Source organism: Ascaphus truei, chromosome 10, assembly GCF_040206685.1.
Source record: "Ascaphus truei isolate aAscTru1 chromosome 10, aAscTru1.hap1, whole genome shotgun sequence".
NCBI lineage: Eukaryota > Metazoa > Chordata > Amphibia > Anura > Ascaphidae > Ascaphus > Ascaphus truei.
In genome coordinates this window covers 23,008,635-23,031,537 of record NC_134492.1, presented here as the reverse complement: position 1 = coordinate 23,031,537, position 22,903 = coordinate 23,008,635, and the positions used below count along the sequence as shown (strand labels likewise).

Here is a 22,903-nt window from a genome sequence, read left to right as displayed (position 1 = left end):
GGTCTGCTTGTCCTGCAGTGTACATTGAGCAATCGCTCCATGTGTCAGTCTGTATTCTGAAAGTTCGTGACTTGAAGTATAAATAATACATTATATTAAACCAAAGAAAGTAATTTGGTTACATAAAAAACAAACAAAAGCCAATACATTTTTTTTTTAACAACGCCAATTATAAGAATTTAAAGGGTGTGTATGTGCTGATTCATTTGTAGTTTGATATTGTTTGTTAAACTGCCCTATATATTTTTTCACTAGACTTTTAACCACCCACGTGTGGTCATTAACCCTTTCAGTGCTGGAAGACCTTCCTGTAAAATATTCTATTCCACTGTAACTTCCAGCACAGTAGAGATTAAATGTCCTCAAATGTGCAAATATCCTCTTGGCAGTCGTTGCTGTGGTGTCTGGGTTGACCCCATGTCCCCTACAGCAGGTGTGGCCAACTTCCAGTCCTCAAAGGCCAGCAACATGCCAGGTATTGGGGATATCCCTGCTTCAGCACAAGTTGCTCAATCAGTGACTGTCATTCTGACTGAGCCACCTGTACTGAGGCAGGGATATCCTTAAAACATGACCTTTGGTGGCCCGTGAGAAATGGAGTTGGCCACCCCTGCCCTACAGTATGACACTCCTAGGGACGGGTTTAATCTGGAAATATGGATAGACTGAGTGGATAGACTGAACAAGGTTCTGGGTTGATCTCTAGCAGATCCTTGCTCTGACCTTTTTATCACCCAGTGTAAATCTGAACACCTATGATTTCACACTAACCAAAAATGGTCCCCTAAAAACCTTGTCGGTTTTGTATTCTCGCATAAACTTGATTCAAACGTTTTCATTTCCAGGTTCCTTACGGAAACCTCTCCTTACATGTGGGCTAACCTTGGAATCAGCTTGGCCATATCTCTTTCTGTGGTGGGCGCTGCGTGGTAAGTTACCGGAGTCTGGGTACATCCTGGGCGTGCTGAATTAATCTGATTGACAAACGCAGCTCCTGTTATGTATAGATATCTTTATTTATATAGCGTCATCTATGTACGTAGTGTTTTACAGCAGTACATGTGACCTAATAATATAACGCATAATGGGAATAAGTGCTTCAGACATAAAAGTAACATTAGGAAAAGGAATCCCTGCCCCGAAGAGCTTACAATCTGTTATGTGGTAGACCGGACAACTTGTAATTTTTGACCCTGTGGATCTGTAACTGGTTCTACAGAATTTAAAAGACCATAATACTAATTGGTTACTGTTTCTATATAATTGATATACAAACACACACAGATTTAATAGTAATATTAAATATATTTATTGCCAATTCAAGTTTTTGTATGATTTTTTTTTTTTTTTAAATTGGCGGATGTATGTATTCTCCACGTCTCCCCTATGTCTGTACAAATCAGCGGGGTTTACCATTCTTGGGAAATATTGCTTTATTTGGAACCCTCTTCCATGAACACAGATATTGATGATCACAACCGTAAAAGTTTGCAGTGGCCTAGAAGAAAATAAAACTTATTTCAACCTGTAAATTCAGCACCAATATGGTTAATCTCCGTTCCTCTTTTCTGCTGAATTTCTTCATCAAGGCATATTAACTGTAAAATTACCGAGATCATATAAAATATCTCTGTTTTTCACTTTGAAGTTTCTAATTTTCTTGTTTGCGCTTTTAGGGGCATTTACATTACTGGTTCCAGTATTTTAGGAGGGGGTGTGAAAGCTCCACGGATTAAAACAAAGAACTTGGTCAGGTAAGTGAAACAACAATGTCAAAGTAATTTCTTCATATAACCTTATCGTTAGAGCACATCTAGTTCATTGTTCCTGACTCTTGTACTGAATTCTTGCAGTTGGATGGTATCATGGGTCTAAATGGCAAGTTCCAACCCACTCTTCACGCTGCAATCCCGTGTAAAAACCAATATTTTATTTAACCGCCCTGTAACCATGGGGTGCTCCGTAACTGAACCGAAGAGAGTGGGGCGGGTTTCCAGCTCCATCATTTTGACTTTACCCCTCTTGTTGCCGGGCAGGAATGAAATGCTTTGCTGTGTCACAATTTACTTTGGCAACAGTATTTAAGAAACGTTGTAGCTTGAATCATGTAAATCTGCAACAGAAGAAGGCGTGTGTCAGAAGCAGAAACACATACTGGCTCTGTTGACTTCAGCATATTAGTTCCCGAAATCTCATATGGTTTATCTCTTTACAGTATCATTTTCTGTGAAGCTGTGGCAATCTACGGCATTATTATGGCTATTGTAATCAGCAACATGGCAGAGGTATGGCTTTCCTTTTTTGTCTTCATTTGAGAAAAATATACTTTGTTTAATTTTGGAATTGTCCTATTTATTGGGTCAAGAACGGTGGTGGTTGGAAGTGGTATACACTTGTTAAAGTGAATACCAACTCCTAGGGGGTCATTCTTTATAGACCAGGGGTAGCTAACTCCATTTCTCAAGGGCTACTAACAGATCAGGTTTTCAGGATATCCCTGCTTCAGCACAGGTGGCTCAGTCTTTGACTGGACAAGTTAGAAAAGACCCACAGCTATAACTTGGACACATTTGGGATTTTGAGAAGAGTTTCTGCACGTTGCTGATTTATGTAACTACTTCAGTGCTCCAACCAGGCCAGTTTAATTTGTCTATTTTCAATTATGTTATATCAAGTTCTGGATGCGTAAAGCATGTGACCATGTATAATTCTGCACTCTTAGGCGTGTAATATAGTGTGCGCGCGTCAATTGGAATTGGCTGTGTCCAGGCCTGGCGTTCTATACTTCAGCCGCGTGCACGGCAGTGAGCGGTGGTGTGGCAGATCACAGCAAATACATGAAAATGTATATTTTCGCGCCACGTGACGCTGCCAAGCCAATCACAGCGCGGCTATCGCTGTGACGTCTATAGCCACGCCCCTAGCCGCGCACCAGCGCCTACTATATAACAAGCTTTACCTAGGCTGGCAATTGTTTGGTGCTCCTGTTTTAAATCTGTAAAAATTCTGATTGTGTGCCTACATCATGGCTGCCATCCAATTTCAAACAATCTTCCAGCCAGTGAAAGGCCTCGGCCAGGCTCCCTGGTGGCGTGCTGAGGCGCAGGGAAAGCGGGTGCTTTCCCTGGCCTTGCGGTTGCTTACCGCACGCGCTGTCAGCGGGCCGTCAGGGGGCGGGCCAGTGACGTCACGGAGCTGGTTCGCCCTCATTGGGCGAACCGCTCACGTGACCGGCCTGTCTCGCCGGCAAGCGGGGGAATTTTAAATTTCCCTAAGACCTGCGCTTCTGCAAGCGCGCGGAAGCGCAGATGAGCCCCTACTAAAGCCGCTCTAATTGCGGCTGTAGGGGCTCAGTGCTGAGCGGGAGCGCGCATCTAAACATGGCCGAGGCCTAACTCAGCAGCTACAATGTATCCGTATATTACGAAGGTAACATTCTATTGTTAGTTTGCAGCTCAAACTGCTGGGAACATTGACCGCAAATTATCCCAAATCAGGAAAGTGTTGCAAGATCTTGCACTGCTTGGGAGGTGGGCTAAAACCTGCTATAAAAATAAACAGACACTTTAAAACTCATTAAAAATGGCATTTAGAGTTGAATAAAAAAATAAATAAAAAGTCACTATCTAATATTGCAGAACTGATTTATTAAAAAAAAACATATAAGATTTCACGTTTTGCTACTTAAATCACACCCAGAATGATGTAGCACCTGCAGCTTGGTTTACATTTAGGAAATTTGTAGAAGTTTAATTGATTATCAAGGTTATATTTTATCAAGCTTAGCCGTCGTTGGGCTTAAGAGCCAAGATTCACTAAGCTGTAACGAGGTATATTAGCTGTATCCCGCATTAACTGCCATTGACGGACTTGAATTGCAGTTCACATCGGATTGAGCTCATATACACCTTATCTGAGTTTAGTGAATCTCCCCCAAAAAATCCTCCCTCTCCCTGCAAGACAAAGCCTTTACGGCAGCATTACAATGTCGTAGATGGCCATTTCATTTTGTCTCCTGAATCTGGGTGGAAGGTCACGGATGGTATGAGGACCCCTTGGAAGAGTTGAAGTGAATCTAATCATCCTTATTCACTGCTTCAGTAAGGCTTCATATAATTAGATATCATGGTCTAGAGCAGGGGTGCGCAAACTGCGCGAGATTTTTTTTGGGGGGGGGGGGGCGCTGGTGGTTGCAGAGGTCACACGCTCTTCCCCAAGGCATTTAAATTAAATGCCCGGGGGATCGTGGGAGGCCTCTGCAACCGAGATTCAGCCGGCTTCAGGGCACATGACCATGCGGCATCCTGTAACGTCACGGTTGCCATGGCAACGTGATGTCAAATGCTGCCACGTGACACGACCCTGCGGCATCATTTGAAACGTTTGAAAAGCAAGAAAAGTTTGTGTACCCCTGGTCTAGAGAGGAGCCTGTTTTTTTCTTTCTTTTTTTCCTTCTTGAATGTAAGGCTGCTATTCATAAGGGATAGGTAACGCACATAAAACAGGTTAGGATCATTGTTGGCCTCCCCACATGAGCTTAATATACAGGCGTATAGCAATCCAGGCAAGCAAAATTAAGATGGCATTCTCTTCCATTTTAAATGTTCTTCAAAATGGCCCTATCTTGTACGGTAATCTTTTGGCAGGAACTGATTTCATTGGTCATGCATGTGTTTTTCAGCGTTTCCAAGGAACAACTCCTGAATCCATTGGACGTGGGAACTATCATGCAGGTTGGTAAAGCATTTGACAACTGAGGCTCTTGTAGTAGTTTATATTTCCTTTTTTGTTTATGAAAGGCAATCAAAGTATGCAATAATCACTGCCTTGCATCTATTCTACAATGACACACATGCGCGTGCGCACAGACACACTCTAATAGTGTGTGTATCTGTTCAGGTAGTAGAGTGATGTCTTCCCTGACCATCATGGCGTCTTCTTTGATGTGTTTCTATAGGTGCTGTTCCTTCTCTTCTTCCCCCCCACCTTTCCCTTGTTCTAAAGGAAGAGCCTCTGTATTGTGTCCACACAGCCTCGTTACTGGTGCTTTTTGCTCTGCTTTGGGCTTGTACTTTAACAGTCGGCAGTAAAGAGAGGGAGACCCAAACTATGGTTCCTGCCTACTCTGCTGCTGCAGGAACCCAGTGTGTCCTAATCCTATTGAAAATCAAATGTCTTGTCACAGGATTCCGCAGGACATACACTAGTCACAAATATCTTTTTTAGCACTGTTTGGTATTTCAGTCTTTCTAGCCATGCTAGGCTCCTAATGCCAATTTTGGGTAAATTGCACCAACAACATTATTCTGACACCCAAAAAATAAAACTGATTTAAAAATGATCATATATTGTTAATTACGGTATGTGCTCACGCAGAGCAAATTTCTGTATTCTGTATTGTATTCCAACAACCGCCTCTTGCTAAGTATTTTATGTGCTATTTTAGCCGTTTTGCTACCTGCATAATCCTTCCATGTGTAGCTTTTTCAATGGCTTAATTCTAGGCACAGCTGCTATCCACAACGACGGCTTTAAAATATTTATATATTTTATTACAGTAATCACACCTACTGTGTGACATACTTATACATTGTTTATAAAGCATACAAATGTAATACAAATATTACTGAGATGCCTGTTTTGTAAAGAAAAAATGTATAGTTTCTCTTTGGAATATTTTTTACTCCTGGGTAAATTTCTATGTGGGGGAACAGATACTATGCTATATTTGGTAGCATAAAATAGTCAACGTTCTAGTTGATCAATTATAATGTAATTAGTGATTCCTGTACTTGCCCAGGGTCATTTTTTTCTCAGATGTATTTATTTATACGAACACTTGACTTTAAAAAGTTGGTGGTCTTAGGTCCAAAACAAACCAACGGCAGTAACATGTTTAAGGGGTTCCATCGGAGTGGCTGGATTACAAAAATCACACACCGAGTGGTATTTTTTCTAATTCCTTCTAAACTTGGAAGCGCCGGAAACTGAAATGTTGGTGGGGTTTTTGATTTCCTTCAGCTCTTCCCTTTTCTATGATCTGACCTGCCTGTCTCCACCTCCTGTCTCCTCCACTCTCCCACCATTTGGTTGAGGGTGTAGGAAATATTTGATTGGCAAGCTTTGTCCTTTCCTAGACGTGGTTTCTCAAAGAAAGTCATGTTTGTTTTAAATATGGTTACATTTATGGAAACCAATTTTATATTTGCCATTTTGCTGCCTGTTGGGGTTTGTAATGCGGTGCAGCCCCCTCAGGTGGTGAAGTTGTTTACAACTTTTTTTAGGGACTAAAATGGTCTTAACGTTAACGTTAAAATGTAATCTTACAAATAAAATGCTCTTGCACCCAAAAGGGTCAAGCGAGATAATTCTTAATTAAGCCATTTTTAAACTATTTCCTGGCTCATGTTTGTGGTGCCCAGATAATACTGTGTGAAGACCAGAGTGACGTTGTCATTTTGTTCTGTTTGTAAAGATTTCATGATGGTTGGGTATGAAAGAGACGTGTCGGGGTTACACGTGACAGGCTCCTTGCAGGCTGCAGCGCCCATACACTTTTATTATTAAGGGGTGATGGTTCCACGTGCTCTGAAACCAGTCGAGAGTACGTTATATGCAACGTGAACACATCCCTTGTTGTTTTTATACTTTTTCAATGATTGGAAGAAAGTATTTGAACTTTTAATTAGTTTAAGTCCTTCATGCGCACACTGAGGAGAGTTATACTAAGCCTGGAGATGTCGGATAACCAAGTATATGTATATATGTTCGCATATATTTATTTGCATACACCTTCATTTAGGATCCTTATATCATATTTAATTTTTCACAAGATCGAAACACCGTTACTGTAATCCCTTGAGTGCTGGCGCAGTACCACGTGATCGCTCCATCACTGATGACGGAAGGGGAGGACTCATTCCCCATCCTAGGGCACTCAAAGGGTTATGGGTAATTTACATTAAAGGAATCTAATCACACCGATGAGTTGTTCGTTTTTGAGCAACTAGGTTCCATATTGGATGCGGTTGAAAAAAGACATGGGTCCAAGTTCAACCTATTGTAACTGCGCAAACCTATTGTAAACCTTTACCGATGTCATGCAAAATGATATATTTTTTGTTTTGTTGTAACGGGAGAATCTGAGTCTAAATGTATAATCAGATACCTCTTCTACAGTTGTTTTTTGTCTTCTGTTTTACAACATCATAATTACTTGACAAGCAAAGAACAAATGTAATTAATTTTACTGTAGACTATAAAATACACAAATCATTTCAATCAAGAAGGAGATTAGGAAATATTTATAGGCACACTCGAAAGCATTTGGTTCCAACTGAAAAATGAAACGACGCGTGTGTACACACACTGCACCAATTACTTATAATTGGTCTCGGACATTTGGCCGTTTCGCCACGACTCACCCTGCCGCCGGACACTTTGCCACTAAGTGTCAGTGCCTAAAACACCCAAATCCCTTTGAATTAACTCCTTACCCGCAAAAAACTTTTAAATGAGAACCCTACCCTAAACAGTAATAAAACTAACCTTTGAAGCGGCGGGTATTCCAGCTGCGGATTGGCTGCGGCAGAGTGTCTGTCTGCGACAGCCAGTTGGTCACGGTGAAACGGCCGCAGCCAAAGGTCCTATTCTGGTGACGTGTAAGGGGTGAGAATGCAACTTTAACAGAGCTAATGAATCGGGCTCACAAAGGGTACCATGTGCAGACTACTTTTATTGTCCATTTTTTAGTAAGCGTTACTGAAAATGTTTACATGTTTAAGCTTGAAAACGTGGAAAATGGATTCACTCCCATCCACACATTTAGATCGTGTTGACTGTTATCACAAGAGGGCGACATTGTAAAGGAGACTTAAGTACATTAATAGCCTTGGTTCAGAAAAAGGTGACCCCCGGGCTTTAAAGGAGCAATCCAAGCGATTGTTTTTTTTTTATCTTGTGTAAAAAAATAAGTTTGAAGCAGGAGGTCTCCGGAGCTGAACCCCATTAATGTCAGCTAAGGGGACCCCATGCTTCCTGAGATACTGACCTCCCCTTGGGAGGTAGGTATCTCCTGCAAGTTTAATGCACCCACGTCACGTGGGCCAATAGGAAGCCGCACTGAATAACGTCACGACTTCCTATCGGCCCACGGGGTGCGGGAGCTTTGAAAAGCGACCATTACGTGATCCCTGCTTGCCAGAGGGGCTACCGGCACCCCCTACAGAGCTAAGTATCTCGAGAAGCAACGGGTCCCCAGAGCTGAAATGAATGAAGTTCAGGTCCGGAGACCCCCTGCTTCAAACCTATGTTAAAAAAACGGGGGGGGGGGGGATCGCCAGCTTGGATTGCCGCTTTTAGAACCATTTCTCTCTCCAGATCAGAAAGCTTTTTAAACATTTGTTTTCTATCGGCTGCCTGGATCTTGGCAATGTAATTGGGCATATTTTCTTATGTAGCGCTGTAGTAATTTGGTTTGATGCAGGAAAATTGAGCCTTGCTAGACCAGATCAAGCCTTTGTGCTTTGTGTCTTATGTAAGAAAGTGGCCATGCATTAAAATAAAAAGCAGCATCTGTAAAATGTCTTGATCGTAATACGAAGATTCAACTAAGGTGGGGACACAAAAATGATTCAGATATGGAACATTGCGTTTTGAGTTACAAGCATTATTTGTAACAATGTGTTGTGTAATGCATGTCTTCATAAAACCTCTGGGAACACTGGCTTTCAATTGAGAAGAGTTCTACAAATTGTGCGTGTTCCAAGGGGAAAATGCTACAGGTTGTTTGAGGTTTTTTCTTTCTGTAGTTTCAATGTTTTTTAGCGTGTATGGTTTTGCATACTCCATAATACATTGGTTTAAGAACTGATTTTATTAGAAGGAAATGGTTTTGCACACTGTATGGATGTTCAAAGCAAAAATCCATTACTATGAAAAGTAGGATGGTGGCGTATAAGGGAACACAAGAGAAGCTGTAGTCTTGGTCATCACTGTAGCTACACGTCAGCAAGGCAGGGACACAACTAACATTGCAGATCTCGCAAGTGTCTGCGCGCACACAACATCATATTAAGGAAGCATTTACCTATCCCTATCTCTTTCCCTCCTAAGACAATTGCATATTCAGGTAGCATACACAGATCTATGATTGGGTGTGTTTTTTAGCGTATTTCCTACTACTATAATGTACCATATTGTATTGATCCAAAGGCCCTTTGATTTAACAGGATTCTTGTGCATCTCTAGGTTTTTCCATGTTTGGCGCAGGACTTACAGTTGGGTTCTCTAACCTGTTCTGTGGGATTTGTGTCGGGATTGTTGGCAGTGGGGCCGCTCTTGCCGACGCACAGAATGCCAGTCTCTTTGTCAAGATCCTGATTGTGGAAATCTTCGGCAGCGCCATCGGCCTATTTGGCGTAATTGTCGCTATTCTTCAGGTATGCTTATAGAATTAAGGAAGAAATTACATAGCTGTTCTGATTTCCGCAAACTCCTCATTCTGCATTGTGGGTTAGGGGAAAACTTTTGTGATTGGGTCACAAGTAATCAATGGGAACGACCCTTGTGTTATCTAGTACAAAGTACATGGAATTTCTTGCACATTGTGTTACTAGTTATCCCAGTGGTTTCCAACTTTTTTTTGGTTAAGGAAGCCTATAATTATATTGTGAAATTCAGCAGAACATTAACCCTCTAATAGTGCCTCTGAGATCAGATGCATTGTAAGGAACCCCAACCCTCTCTAATACACCTTTGAGATCAGATACATTGTAAATTCTTCTGTTTGGTACAATTTTCAAATAAGCTGAAAATTGCAGGGAACCTTTTAGGGAGGCAGGGGAACCCCTGTTGCAAAACACTGAATTACACTTTAGATATTACTTTTTCCTTGGTGCAAAATTCTAGCGTTAATATCTGTTTTTGCAGCTTAATTAAGCATTTAAATAGACCAACCAGAGTTTCTCATAGTGTTATTGAAAACCTGAACCTTTAAAGGTATCTTAAATTGGTCAGTTGAAAGGTATTGCAATCCGCCTGTTTCCATAGACCTGAATGATGAGTTAATGATATTGTGTTGCTGGCTTTATGCAGCATGTTAAACTGAATGAGTTATGCATTTAAGGCAATTGGATCTAGAGGGATGTGCATTTTGTAACTTTTGCTACAGCCCAACAAGCACTCCCATAGAAAAATAAAATTGAAAGTAACAATGTCTATGTTTTGGCTGCTTATACCAAGCTGTAAATACCTAAAGAATCAGGTTTACTGAATAGTGTTGACATTCATTAATAGCGGCTTCTGTAAGTGATTTTTCTTGATAGTTGTTTTAATGGCTGATACCTGTATTGTACTAATGACAACCCTTCTTGTCTTTATTTTAGACCTCCAAAGTAAAAATGGGTAACTGAAGTGAGACCTCTGAAATGCTCGTACCATGCTGCGGGTTATCTGGTTCCCCCTGTCGAAGATCAAAAAAAGACAGACTTCTATTTATTCCATGTTTTCCTTTCTGATGTGGTCAGAAGATATATATATTTTTTTTTTATTTTAAATTTTTTTTTTCCCCTTGTATTTTCTCCCCCTGAAATGTAATGTAAAGATGGTGTATATAATTTTACTCATCGGCTGTCACCTTGTTTTAAGAGCCTTGTGAGGATGAGGAAAAAAAGATATATGTATATGTTTGTGAGTTTTTAAACTAAAGCAGAAAATATTTTTTTTTCTCCCCTTTCCTTTAAATATTGCAATAATGTTGGGAATATGATCATACATGTAATGAAATAAACTATTGGTGGTTTGTGTGGAATCCCCCCCAAAAGGCTGAAATTGACAACAGATTTTGTTTGGTGTATTTTTCAGTCTGTATAACAGTGGTATACAAAGTAAGCTGTTGAAACAGCTGCAGATGTAGACACTCGTGACTACAGAAATTCTATATTAAAATGAGTATATATTCATTTACACACTACATGTGTATATATATTTTACATGCTCCTCCAGTTTTGCTATGTAACAACTTTAGAAGATGGAATGATTGTACCTTTTCATTGAGTACTGCATTTAGATCCTGTTAATTGTCTATACTACTCTGTAATGCAGATCATGGTGTATACTGTAAGTAATGCGGACCATTGGTGCAGCCTTTACCTTGCTTGATGCATTCCCCAAACAGAACAATTAACCCCTTTCCTGCCACAGAAACAGTATGAAGGAGTGAAGAAACTGTCCATCTCAATCATTTAGAGGGCAGGAGGTGTGGTGTAACAGAATCATTGTGGCAAGTGTTTGTGATGATGTTAAACTATGGGGCGAAGTCTCTTCCAGGCAAGATTTGGGTAGATTCAGTATTTTTACACACTCCAGCCTTGGAACGGATTTGTGTTCATCCAAACATAAATGGTCTTCTCTAAACGGCAGTGTGCTATTGGCCCCTTTGTCAGTGAAGACGTTAAATAAATGTTTTTCTAGACTTGTAACAAAGGAGGGAGTATGTGTTAGATACCTTTTTATTGGACCAACATGTAGTTGATATATTAAGGGCTTTTTAACCTCTCCGGGTCCTTAATGGGGAAGCTAGTTGTTAGTCCAAAAAAAGGTATCAGATCACCTACTCCCTCTCCCTTCTTTGTTACTGCATGGAACAATGAACCAACAGCTGACCCACCCTTCTTTGTTTAAACCTGTTGTGTCATTTTCACCAGTTCAGGAGTTATGATGGACTGGACAACCTCTTGGTAAATATGATAATATTGGATCAGTACATTATCTCACTAGTTAGTTCACACATACGTGACCATGCATCGTGCTTACACACGTGCGTCTGAAACAGCTGTCAGCCTCTGAGTATTGGATAGCAGAAGCATTACATAAATGTTGTTTTCCAGGTAGAAGGACATAATGAACAAATCAAGGCTGTGAGAATCTGATGTGAGGACAAAAAGTCAGCTAAGTCAAATGAAGTATTTATTTCTACTGCTGTGAGTTGAAAAGAAAGAGATTAACGCTTGCACTCGCAGGTTTGTGATATAACATGGACAGGTGCTATGATACTCCCTGCCGCGAGTTATGCGGTAATGTGTAGGTGCCAAGTTCTGCATGGATCCCATTTCTGATCAGCCGCATTTCCCATCACAAATTGGGACGTTATCTTGCCTAAATGTGAAAACATATCTTTTTTAACTGTAAAGTAATAAAAGGTGTATATGTTGTGCATTTTTGTTAGTCTATACACTTTTCTGTGAGATTAGTCTGAGTAATTGTAAGGGTTAACTATTGAACTCCTTTGTAGTTATGACATGTTACAATATTGCACTACATTTAAAAGAAGTATATCTCTTCACCAGCGCTTTCATTATTAAACCCCCATTTGTATAACCACTTTTGCCTTCACATGCATGTACAAATTGTCAGCCTGTCTTCCTACAGTGTGGGACCTTTTTAGACCCTATGAGACCTCTACCTTTATGGTATATGTAGGATAATCTGGTGTCCAATCACACAGACACGTGCTTGTTACATTACTCCACCCAGTGGTGGATTTCCCGTTAGGCCTGGACCCCGGGCGGCAAAATGTCCCCCATATCGAGAGGCCATGCATTCAGACCTGATGGGAAGGCACTTGCATGTGGCTGCTGCCCTCCTTTCCGAATCGCAGAGTCAAATGAGACTGCGGATGTCTCATTGCCATGGCAACGTGGCGTTGTCATTAAATGGGACATGACTCCGTGATTCGAAAGGAGGAGGGCAGCAGCAGCAGCAACAACAACAACAACAACAACAACGTGACCGCCACATGCAAGCTCCTAGGGGCGGCGGGTCTTCAAATCCGCCGCTGACCACCTCTGCTGCAATGGTGTGCCTTTAGGACAGTACTGTCTAGGACTGATGTGGATTAAGGACAATGATTTGCGTAACGGGTTGTGTGTACCAGATTGACCCCTTTAAAAAAAAAAAAACGGACAAGAATAATAATTTTTAAATGATTTAAGTATTTAACATTTTCGTCTGGCGATAAAACGGCTTGCCAGTGTTTAAAGCCACGGGAAAATAACTGGACTCGTCTTTAGTTTGCAAAGTAATTATGAAGCCATCATTCGTTACATAGGTAAACAGAACTAGCTGATACAGTATGCTTGAATCCCATGCTCCAAATGAAAAGCAAAACATACAAAAACATTTTTTTTATTTAAATACAAGTTTCAAATAAGCATGATGTTCTTTAGGCAGGTGTTTGAACCTTATTAAGGAAGCAAATTACATTTTATTTATCTTAATCCTACATTGAATTGCCCCTTTTTATGTTCAGCAAACATCATCCAATTTTTTTTTTCTTTCTTTAAAGAGCTTTTGAGTGGGGCATGTGGACACCGTGCAGGAATTTACATTGCACTGAAAAAGTTAAACAGTCTTCTGTCCTTTTACCATGTTCATACCCTTGGGATATCTTGGATATATTTGTGTCGGGCATTGATCACAATAATCAAGGAAATATAGTGGACTCATCTAGCATATGCTCACGGGTCAGAAAATGCCAGGCTTGGCCTGTCCAAAGTAACCGTATTTCACCTGTTCATTTTACAGGGAGGAACTTCTTTAGGAGGTAGTATACACATTACCGCAGGGTTCTCCAACTAGCAGCTCGGGAAGGGCCTTGCTATGGCCCCAACCTCTAATTACCCCCAGCAGCCCCTTACCAAAGTGCAGAGGGAGGGGAGATGTTGCTGGTGTGGATCATGGCTTCTACCTACTCCCTCTGCTTCCGTGTGCTGGTAAATGCTGCTTCTCCCCCTGTGCTAAGAGGAGTAATACCATAATCGCCAGCATACCAGAGCAGGGAGACGTGCCTGTTTGCGGTTGCAATGTCCCTTCCATCTGTGCACCATGTATATACAGGCGGCCCTCGGTTATCCGCCGGAATCCGTCCTGCTGTTGGATTGCGGATCTAATGTTAATATGCGACTGAGCATCGGATAATCCGTTCAGCGGAATGCATTATCTGGTGTTGGATAACGGACCGTTGGAAAGCAAGGTGCGGGGGTGTGTGTCCCCCTTCGAGGATATAATGTTGCCTACCACTGCCTTAGAGATTGTTCCTGTTAATTTTATATTAGTTGCTTAGGCAGCTAAGTGCAGTTTTTCTACACGGAAACTCACTTGTAAGTTAGTCATGTGAATATTTATGGTACAGATGTTAATACAGTACGTGCTGCAAAAATATAGTAATTTATAAGTCTTTTAAGTTTATCTGAAATTACATTAAAAAGTTAGTCCTGCATTACAAGTGAAGGAAGGGGCTATTTTATGGATCCTTAGGTGCTTGTACCAGACCTACAGATAGTTGCAGTAGTTCGGGGGTTAAAGGAGTGTGAGTTGAAGGAAGAGACCAGTGTTGAGGATCAATGACAGTATTTCCGCAGCGTTTCAGTTTTCATTTTGATGCTGAAGGCCTCTCCGCCTAGTTCTTGCACAAAGCTATTTCGGGGCTTTGCTGAGAAACACCTATTAAAATTTTTCTTTCCCCATCGAAGATCTATTTGGAGCACTTAGATCTTGGGTTACTTGTGACACCACAGAAAAGTGCCTGCAAATTGGGCTCTTTGTTCTCCTGTATGGAGTGAACAGGTATTTTGCTGGAATAACCTCTTCTCGGCCAGGGTGCATTGCAATGCATTGTGGTTGTAGCCCCCCTGTGGAGCTCAAGGCGTAATACCCTTACTTTGACCTTGAGATTTGCACCTGACAGAAAAAGGTAGTTGACCACTTGTAAGTGAATGCACTCCGCAATAAAACACCTGACATTTGTAATATTTTATCATTCAGGAAATCTTACATTGCTCTATGGGTTTAGGTAAGAAAAAACTAAATTAAATTTGCTCAACACAGAGTATCACAGCATCCCCAATACAATATATGCTAATGTTAGGAACAAGCTAGGCCTCATTCCCAACTGAGGAAAAGCTGATCAGCCATTCCAAAGGGCACTGCAAGGAGCAGCATTATAAAAATAAGTCCGTGTGGTCATTTTTAAACATCCCCCCCAAAAAAACATTTTTGCATAGTTTTGTTTCTCATAAATCAAAATGGATAACTGCGAATTTCACTGTGGATCAAATAATTGGAGAAAAGACGCTCCTAAAAGTAAGATCTATAATTTTGACAAAGTGCATTCACTGCTTTTGTAAGTCAGTTGTTCCCAGCAGGGGGTTCGCGAGAGGTCCCCTAGGGGATCATACGTAATAAATATGTAATGGCGGATCACAGGCACTATAGCAGGTTTGTGAGCCTGTGTGGGGACTGCTCACCTGCACCTTAGCGTGGGTCAATTACAGCAGGAGCTTTCAAAGCGCTCCCCACAGTTCTTTGCATCTGCAGCTGCAAGGAATTGTGGGGCATGACTTTTGGAACCTCTGGTTCATATTCTGGTTCATATTCACAGCTACAGTATACCACCCATGATGTCTGCACAGTCTGAGGTGCAAGTTGTGCCCTTATTAAGCGTGTGTTACCCCAACGAGCTCAAGGCACTATACTGCCTGGGATCAGTCAAACAGTTTTGTGTGCCATAGTCTGATGACTAGCAATACGTTTTATTAATTAGGGATTCGTCGAACAAATATTTTCCAGAAGGTGGGTTCACAATGTAAAAAAAAAAGTTGTGAAACATTGCTGGAAGTCCAACACTTGTGCCAGAAACACGGGGACTGCAATATTTGTGCATATGAATGTTCATGAATCATAGGATGAGGAGAGACAATGCAGCTGCCTGCACCGCCTCTGAGGTAGCTACAGCGATGTCTAGAGAGCATGTGCAGAAATATTCATATTCATTGTTAGTCATATTTTTGAAGTCCAAAAAACACTACCGGAGTGCCGTGAAATGTAGATTTGAAGGGGAGGGGGAATGTATGTACAGGCAATTTGTAAAATAATATATATTTTTATTTATTAAGCTTAATCCCATCTACGAGCACAGTTTAAAAAAAAAAAAAAAATAAGGCTGCAATGAGGGGTGTGCATGCGTGCATTCGTGCCTGCGCCTACTGAGAAGGGGGAATGCACTTCACAGGGTCAACTCGAGTAATAATATCTCAAGGGGCTACAAATTATCTTCTGACTCATCAGTCACTACAGTATTTTCCAAACGACCTTGTTCGGCAAGAAGAATGAGCAGCGTTTTTTGTGTTTTTTTTTTTACGTCTATACTCCTGAAGCAGCTAATGAGTTTAATTAAAACTGGAACGACAAATGTTTAATTGTAGCATAAATGGCAACAACAACAAATACATAACATATTCTTTTATTTTTTGTGTTTCTCAAGTCGTCAGGCCGTGAATGGAAAGAGCTAAAGTGAATTGGTTAACTGGTTAAGGGGCCTGGCCAGCACTTCCCATGCTCCACTCTTCAGGCTCTGCCCATTGTAAGATTACAGAAAATAACTGGATACAGTCAGGATAATGCAAATACAATGGATTTTTTTTTTAGATTGCCCAAGCTTTACTTTAGATGCTGATGTTATGGACAATGAACACCTTCACATAACCCGTGTCTGAGAGCCAGATGTGCAGATATAATGAGGTAATATAGAGTAGAATGTCTGTTATGTACATTGGTCCTGGAAGCAATGACACATTTGCAGAGTGTGCCTGTTTTGCAGATTTGTAACTAATTTGTGATGATCAAAACCTCTTCAGTTTCAGGTATCAGATTTTGCAGTAGTAATATGTTTTATTTGACCAACATAAATGTTTTCTATAGGTGCCTACACATGAACTTTCCACAGCACAGAAATACCGTCGTTTAGAAAACCAAGTCGATTACATTTATGAGTGACTTTCAGGGCTGTTTAATGACAGATATTGAAGCCTACAAGGAAATTTAGAAATGTAGCCTTGTTCAGCAGAAGCCGATTTCCATGAGAATTATTTTGTATTTTGGGCCCCATTCACTAAAACCTAAAACTAACATGGGAAAGCATAATTGAAGTGAATATTGTTGGCTCTCGTGGAACAGCTAGTCTGGTTTGGTCAGAGTTACAATCACAGATGCATATTGTGCCAGGCAGTCTCTTCTGGGATAATGGCTTCATCTTTTCGGGAAGTGAATAACAATGAGCTAACCGCTAATGCACTAAAGATTATAGCACATTGTCTGCACCAAGCCTTGGTTGATTAGTTATAAGCAGAATGCATCTCACTTACCAAATGGTTCTAATATGGTATATAAGCCACCATCAAATTATCTTTGCAAGTGCCCACTGTTCTCAATTCTGATTGTCTATAGTTCTTTGGGTAGCTTTCTAAATATCTGTGAATTATTGAAGACTTTAAGCTTTTAACAGAGCCGCTGGAACAATCAATATGTTCTATATTTTAAGTGAAAGAGTTACGGGATTCTGACAGGCAAGTGTTTTTACCATTTAATTTTTATCAGAGCACAATGTGCTCCGAGTTCCACCAGACGGGACTGAGTTAATAGTACACTGGCAAACTGCCCATGTCTCACCCAGAGTGTATTTCTTGAACTGAGGGGCAATACAAAATACTTACGTGTTTCACATACTTACTTTAAAAAGGGTTATTATAGATGGACCCTATTTTTATAGAGGATATAGATTATTATAATTGGGAATATAAAAATATTTTTTATATATTTCATCCTCTTCATCCCTTGTCGATCCACTGCTGGATGAAGACCTCCCAAATGATCTTCCAGGTATGCGGTTGCAAGCCTCCCTTCTCCACTTCCCTCCAGCACATTTTCTCATTTCTTCCTCCCATCTTATTTGTAGTCATCGTCGTCTTGGTCTTTTCATATCCCTTGGAATCCAGTTTAGTACCTTCTTTGTCCAATGATGATGGGTTTTTCTTGCGATATGTCCGACCTATTGCCATTTTTATTTCTTGACCCGTGTGATAATGTCACAGACTTTGGTTTAGAGCCCATGTATTCTTTTACCCGTCTCTTCGGGGTAATACCCAGGTCTCTTTGGGGTAATACCCAGCATACATCTCTGTATACTTCTTTGAGTTGTCTGGAGCTTCTGAATTATCTTCGCCTTAAGGGTCCAAGTTTCACATCCATATGTGAGCACAAGGCAGAATACACTACACTGAATACACGACTTTACATTGAAATATAAGTATATTTTTATTATATACATTTTAACCCCTTTGCTACCAAACTGGTTAATGTACGTTGTTAAGTATATGTTTTCTTGGGCGGAAGGTCAACTGTTGCATATTCATAAAATATAACGCTACTGTTCTGGGACTAGAAAGTGCAAAGCCCATAAACCCAATTGCTCCGGATTTTATTACAATATGTTGAGGACGTGGTAGAGATGAAGCTGGAAATGTGATTGGGTGAGTATCCCCATTCATTATTCGAAGGGTCCAGATATTCATGGGGCTCTTTACAGATATTCCAAGAGCTATTTAATCTACAGGGGACCCTTTTCATGTTGGTGACAAACAAACGTCATTGACAGCGTCGTCAGACAGAAATCAAATCTCCAGAAATAATAATAATAATTAAACAAAAGCTATCTTCCCTCAAATTCAAATCTGTAATTATCCCAGGAGAGCCAACACTAATTCTCTCCTTTTATTTGCTTAATTGTTGTAGAAGTTCATAAGAGAAGCTTGGCAAATGTTAAAACGCTCCATGGAGGATTGTTCTGAGTAAGAAGTTAAGATTTCAATCATAATAAATGCTTCTGTTTAATTATTCATTTGCATAGAAATGTGAAAGTCATGGGTAAAGTGTAAGGTTCCCTTCTCTTTTTTTATTTTTATTTTAAGCAGAAATAGTTTAGGGCTGTGTGTCCCTTTCTGCTTCTCCAGATACTGTAAGTAAGTAACTTCCTTGCGTAAAGTACTTTAATGCCAAATGATAAAAGCTTTATGTAAGGGTGCGGATATTTTTTTTTTACTACACACTGGAGCTGTGTTGTTGACATCAGATTGCTTCATTCGGCAAAGGTCACATCTCTTTTTTTTCAAACATTTTTGATTAGGTAGGCATTACAAACAGAAACAGGCAATAAAACAGGTGGTCTTCGATACCTAATATTAACATGTTTTTAACAGCATAGAGGAAAAATAGGTTGAAGAAAATGGCTGGCTGAGGACAGTGGTCCCACCCTCTATAATCTGAGTGTGGGGGAGGGGGGAGGAGTTAGGCCTCGTTGGCTGAGCTGAGAGCCAAAAAGAGCAACAACAATGGCCAGCCCCCATTCCAAGGGGATGATAGTGTCCAGCCAATAGTAGAAGGTGAAACATAGTTAAGAAAAGTGAGAAGGATGAGCAGGAAAGGGGAGGTGGAGGGGGGGGGGAGAGAGATCAGGGAAGGAAGAAGGTGGGGAGGAGGGAGGGAAGGGAGGGGAAAGACGAGGGTCTCTTCCCTCAAGCGGCCCCAGCCCCGGATTCCAAACCGTATTGATGTTATTTGTGAGGAGGGGCTTCCCTTTTTTTGGGCATTAACTTTGTTGTTATTTTCGGTCATACCAACCTAAAAGGTCACATATCTTATCATTTAGCATTACAAGGGATTCATGGTTCTTTCAGGAGTGTTATAATGTGGCTTGATATGAGAGTTGTCTTGGATACATTGAATCATCGCCCCGTACATTAATCTACCTCTCCTCCCAACTTCACCAAATACAGATGTAGCAGAGGTTAATGCAAATAATACCACCCGGTAATGTGCAACATTGCATGATTCGTTTGCAAAAACGCACAGTAAACAATCATAGCAGCAATAACACGTTATCATGCAGGTGCAATAACGTCTGCTACATCTGCACCACCCTGATTTGCGCTACCGTACCACTGCAATTTCTCATTTTCACCTCCGCACTCGTCTTTTAAACTTATTTACATTTCTTCCTCTGCTGTCAAACAGTGCCTGATCAGTCCACTTCAAAACAAAAACCCTTCATCCTGGTAATTAACACCATCTCTGGTCTTCCTTTTGCTTCTTTACACTTCTTTAACCCAGGCTGTGCTGAAAAGCTGTGCAATACGGCAGGCACAAGCTTATAGGGATATTCAAAAGTGGTCTAAGTGCGCTAAATTATGTTAAAAAAAAAAAAAAAAAGTGTTTACAATGAACAATCTCCAATAATATGTAATGGAATTTATCTGTGCAAATAAATCTGTAAAAGATTTATAAACAAGGGCTTCAAATACCACAAGTCTACATATGTAAAATGAAGATTAGAGGGGTCCGTGTTAAAATGGATGAGGAGTAAAGAGTGACACTGTGGTCATTTGCATGTCATTACCCAGAATCCCTTGCTGCAGTGGAAGCACTGTTTGCTAAGCGATAATGGAGAAAGACAGGGTTGCAGACCTGTCTGAGATGTGCAAATGTACCCACCAGTGGTATTTTTCTTTTCTACATCTACAACATAAACAAGATGGGCCTAACGCCAGCCTGGGGTTTGTGCTATTTTGTTGGCGGTAGCCCCATATCTCCAGGTAAACTCAAGGAGTTTAGTGAACAGCATGTGAATAAGTAATTTGGCATTATTTTATGCAATAAGACCGGAGGACTTCCCCAGTTCATATCCTTATATAAAAAAAGGAGGCGTCAAGTTGCGTTGCTGCTTTAAAGTGGCAATGCAAACAGGCGATTTTTTTTTTGTGCAAATTATTATTTTTTCTTAACATAGGATTGAAGCAGGGGGTCTCCAGAGCTGAGCCCCATTCATTTCAGCACCGGGGACCCCTTCTTCCAGAGATACTTACCTCCATAGGGTGTGCTGGTAGCCGCTCTGTTCAGCTGGCAGGGATCACGTAATGGCCGCTTTTCAAAGCTCCCATGCCCTGCGGACCAATAGGAAGCCATGACGTCATGAAGAGCGACTTCCTATTGGGCCATGTGACGCAGGAGCTTTAAACTTTTCATAGATACCGGCACTCCCTACGGAGGTAAGTCTCTCGGGAAGCAGGCAGGGTCCCCAGAGCTAAAATTAAAGGGGGTCAGCTCCAGAGACCCCCTGCTTCAATTATACATCTAAAAAAAATAATTCACAAAAAAGACAAACTGCCCACGTGTGCTGCTCCTTCAAGTATCACCTCCAGAACACGTTAAAACTAACCAACATCCAGCACAATGTGCCCACAACCGAGGCTTCTGGATTTTCCTTTTGCACACTGGTCGTCATCGCACACACTCGCACACACATTTATCCCGCTGGAAAGAACAAAACACATGGAAAGTAAGGCTGAGTGTTTATTACAGAAGTTGATTTTCAACTCTAGTAACAGTGATGTAAATGCACTTTGAGTATCAAGAAGGGAGCATTATTGTTACCAAATGACAGATAACTGGAGGCACAGGGAGACACAGAGATTTGCCAGTGATCACCATATCTAGAAACAAGGAAGTGATCAAACCCCCAAACATGTGAATTCAATATGCACTAATGCCTAAAAAAACCGAAGCAAACTGAGGCAGAATTGTACGTTTCTACAATTTAAGAGCACACAGGTAAAATGGCTGGAAGAAAGAAGTCAATATTCAGAAAATATATTGTTGGATTACTAATGTAAAGAGTTCCTGTTATTAATGGTGGCTATGATTTTTTTTTCTAGCAATATTTGTTATTTCATATTTTATACATCATTTTATATTATTCTGTACATTGTGAATACTGTTTAATTTGTTACATTTTAATCACGCATATGTATGTATGTGTATATAAATATACGCACACGCACACGCACACACAAGCTCTTCTTTACTTTTAATCCCTGTTAATAATGGTGGCAGCGACAGCATTTTCTATTATTCATGGCCAGGTATATACAATGAATAAATAAAGACACAGGCAGATGCACTGAGAATGCCAGGCCTTGCTCTACAAAGCATCTTGTTATGACACCTACTTCAGAGAATATAAAACATTCCCCATTTAGGAGCTGAGCTGCAGAACAAAGACTCTGACTGAAATAGTTCTTTGCCAATCTGTCCCGTAATTAGACAAGCAGGCACAAGTGCTCCCTTTAATGTCCTGGAGTTGAGCAGGATGCTTCGGCGCTCCTGCCTGTCAGGATGGGGTTTCCTTTGTTCCCATAGAGTGTCTCCACTGAAACATCGCCAGAACAGAACTGTAAATGAGACGCTTTCACGATAGACCTCCTCTGCACAATGCACAGAGAGCCAGCAGAGAAAGGGAACTGATCATGTAGGACCAGCTGCTTCTTAGAGCAGCAAGAATGCGAGACACAAAAAGCTATAGGCCTCTGTATCATATTCTTCTCTGCGTTTCCACCTATTTCTTCATTACCGGCTTTTCCTCTGTCAGTCGTTTCTGAGTTTTCGTAATAATTAATCTCACTGCTTCTGATTTTTTTTTAACTTTGAAGCAGCAATCCTGACAGGGATTTAATTTTAATCTTACCTGAAATTGGGAGTCCCTCGTAGACCTATCGACAGGATTGTTGACCACGGCCCTATGGTTGTTGAGAGGGGTGATGGTGGGAGGGAGGTGCTTGCAGCATCTCCAGTGGGGGGAGGGTACCTCCTGCTGATGACCTCACTCATCTTCCTTTTGCCTTACCTGAAAAAGAGCAATCCCACAACCAGGATTGGGTTCCACAGGGGCCTGGTGATCCCGGAAGTTGGGTCCGGCCAGAAGTCAGAGCAATTTCTGTGATCAGCCTGCCAGCCCAACCTCCAGACCCCTTCTAAGCCGGGTCCAGGACACGTGTCCCTGCTATCCCCCCAGAGCTGGTGTGAGCTGCTATCCCCCCAAATGTGATTGGTGCCCCAATGTGTGGGGAACCTCAGTTCTGGAGATATTTTTAATTTATTTGTGCCAGCTTTGACTACAAACAAGGGTATCTGGGTCACCAATAGAAAGCAGCAACGTCATGTTCTGATGCTGTTAATG

The 22,903-nt window shown here is 41.1% G+C and overlaps 1 protein-coding gene across 1 annotated transcript; it reads left to right on the top strand.

Moving 5' to 3' along the window:
- The first annotated feature begins 819 nt into the window (after positions 1-819).
- Positions 820-12,214, top strand: ATP6V0B (ATPase H+ transporting V0 subunit b). The gene is made up of 6 exons (XM_075616222.1): positions 820-929; positions 1,677-1,754; positions 2,216-2,285; positions 4,682-4,733; positions 9,250-9,440; positions 10,386-12,214. The coding sequence occupies exons 1-6, from the start codon at positions 871-873 to the stop codon at positions 10,410-10,412; spliced, it is 477 nt and encodes a 158-aa protein (XP_075472337.1). The 5' UTR covers positions 820-870; the 3' UTR covers positions 10,413-12,214.
- The last annotated feature ends 10,689 nt before the right edge of the window (positions 12,215-22,903 follow it).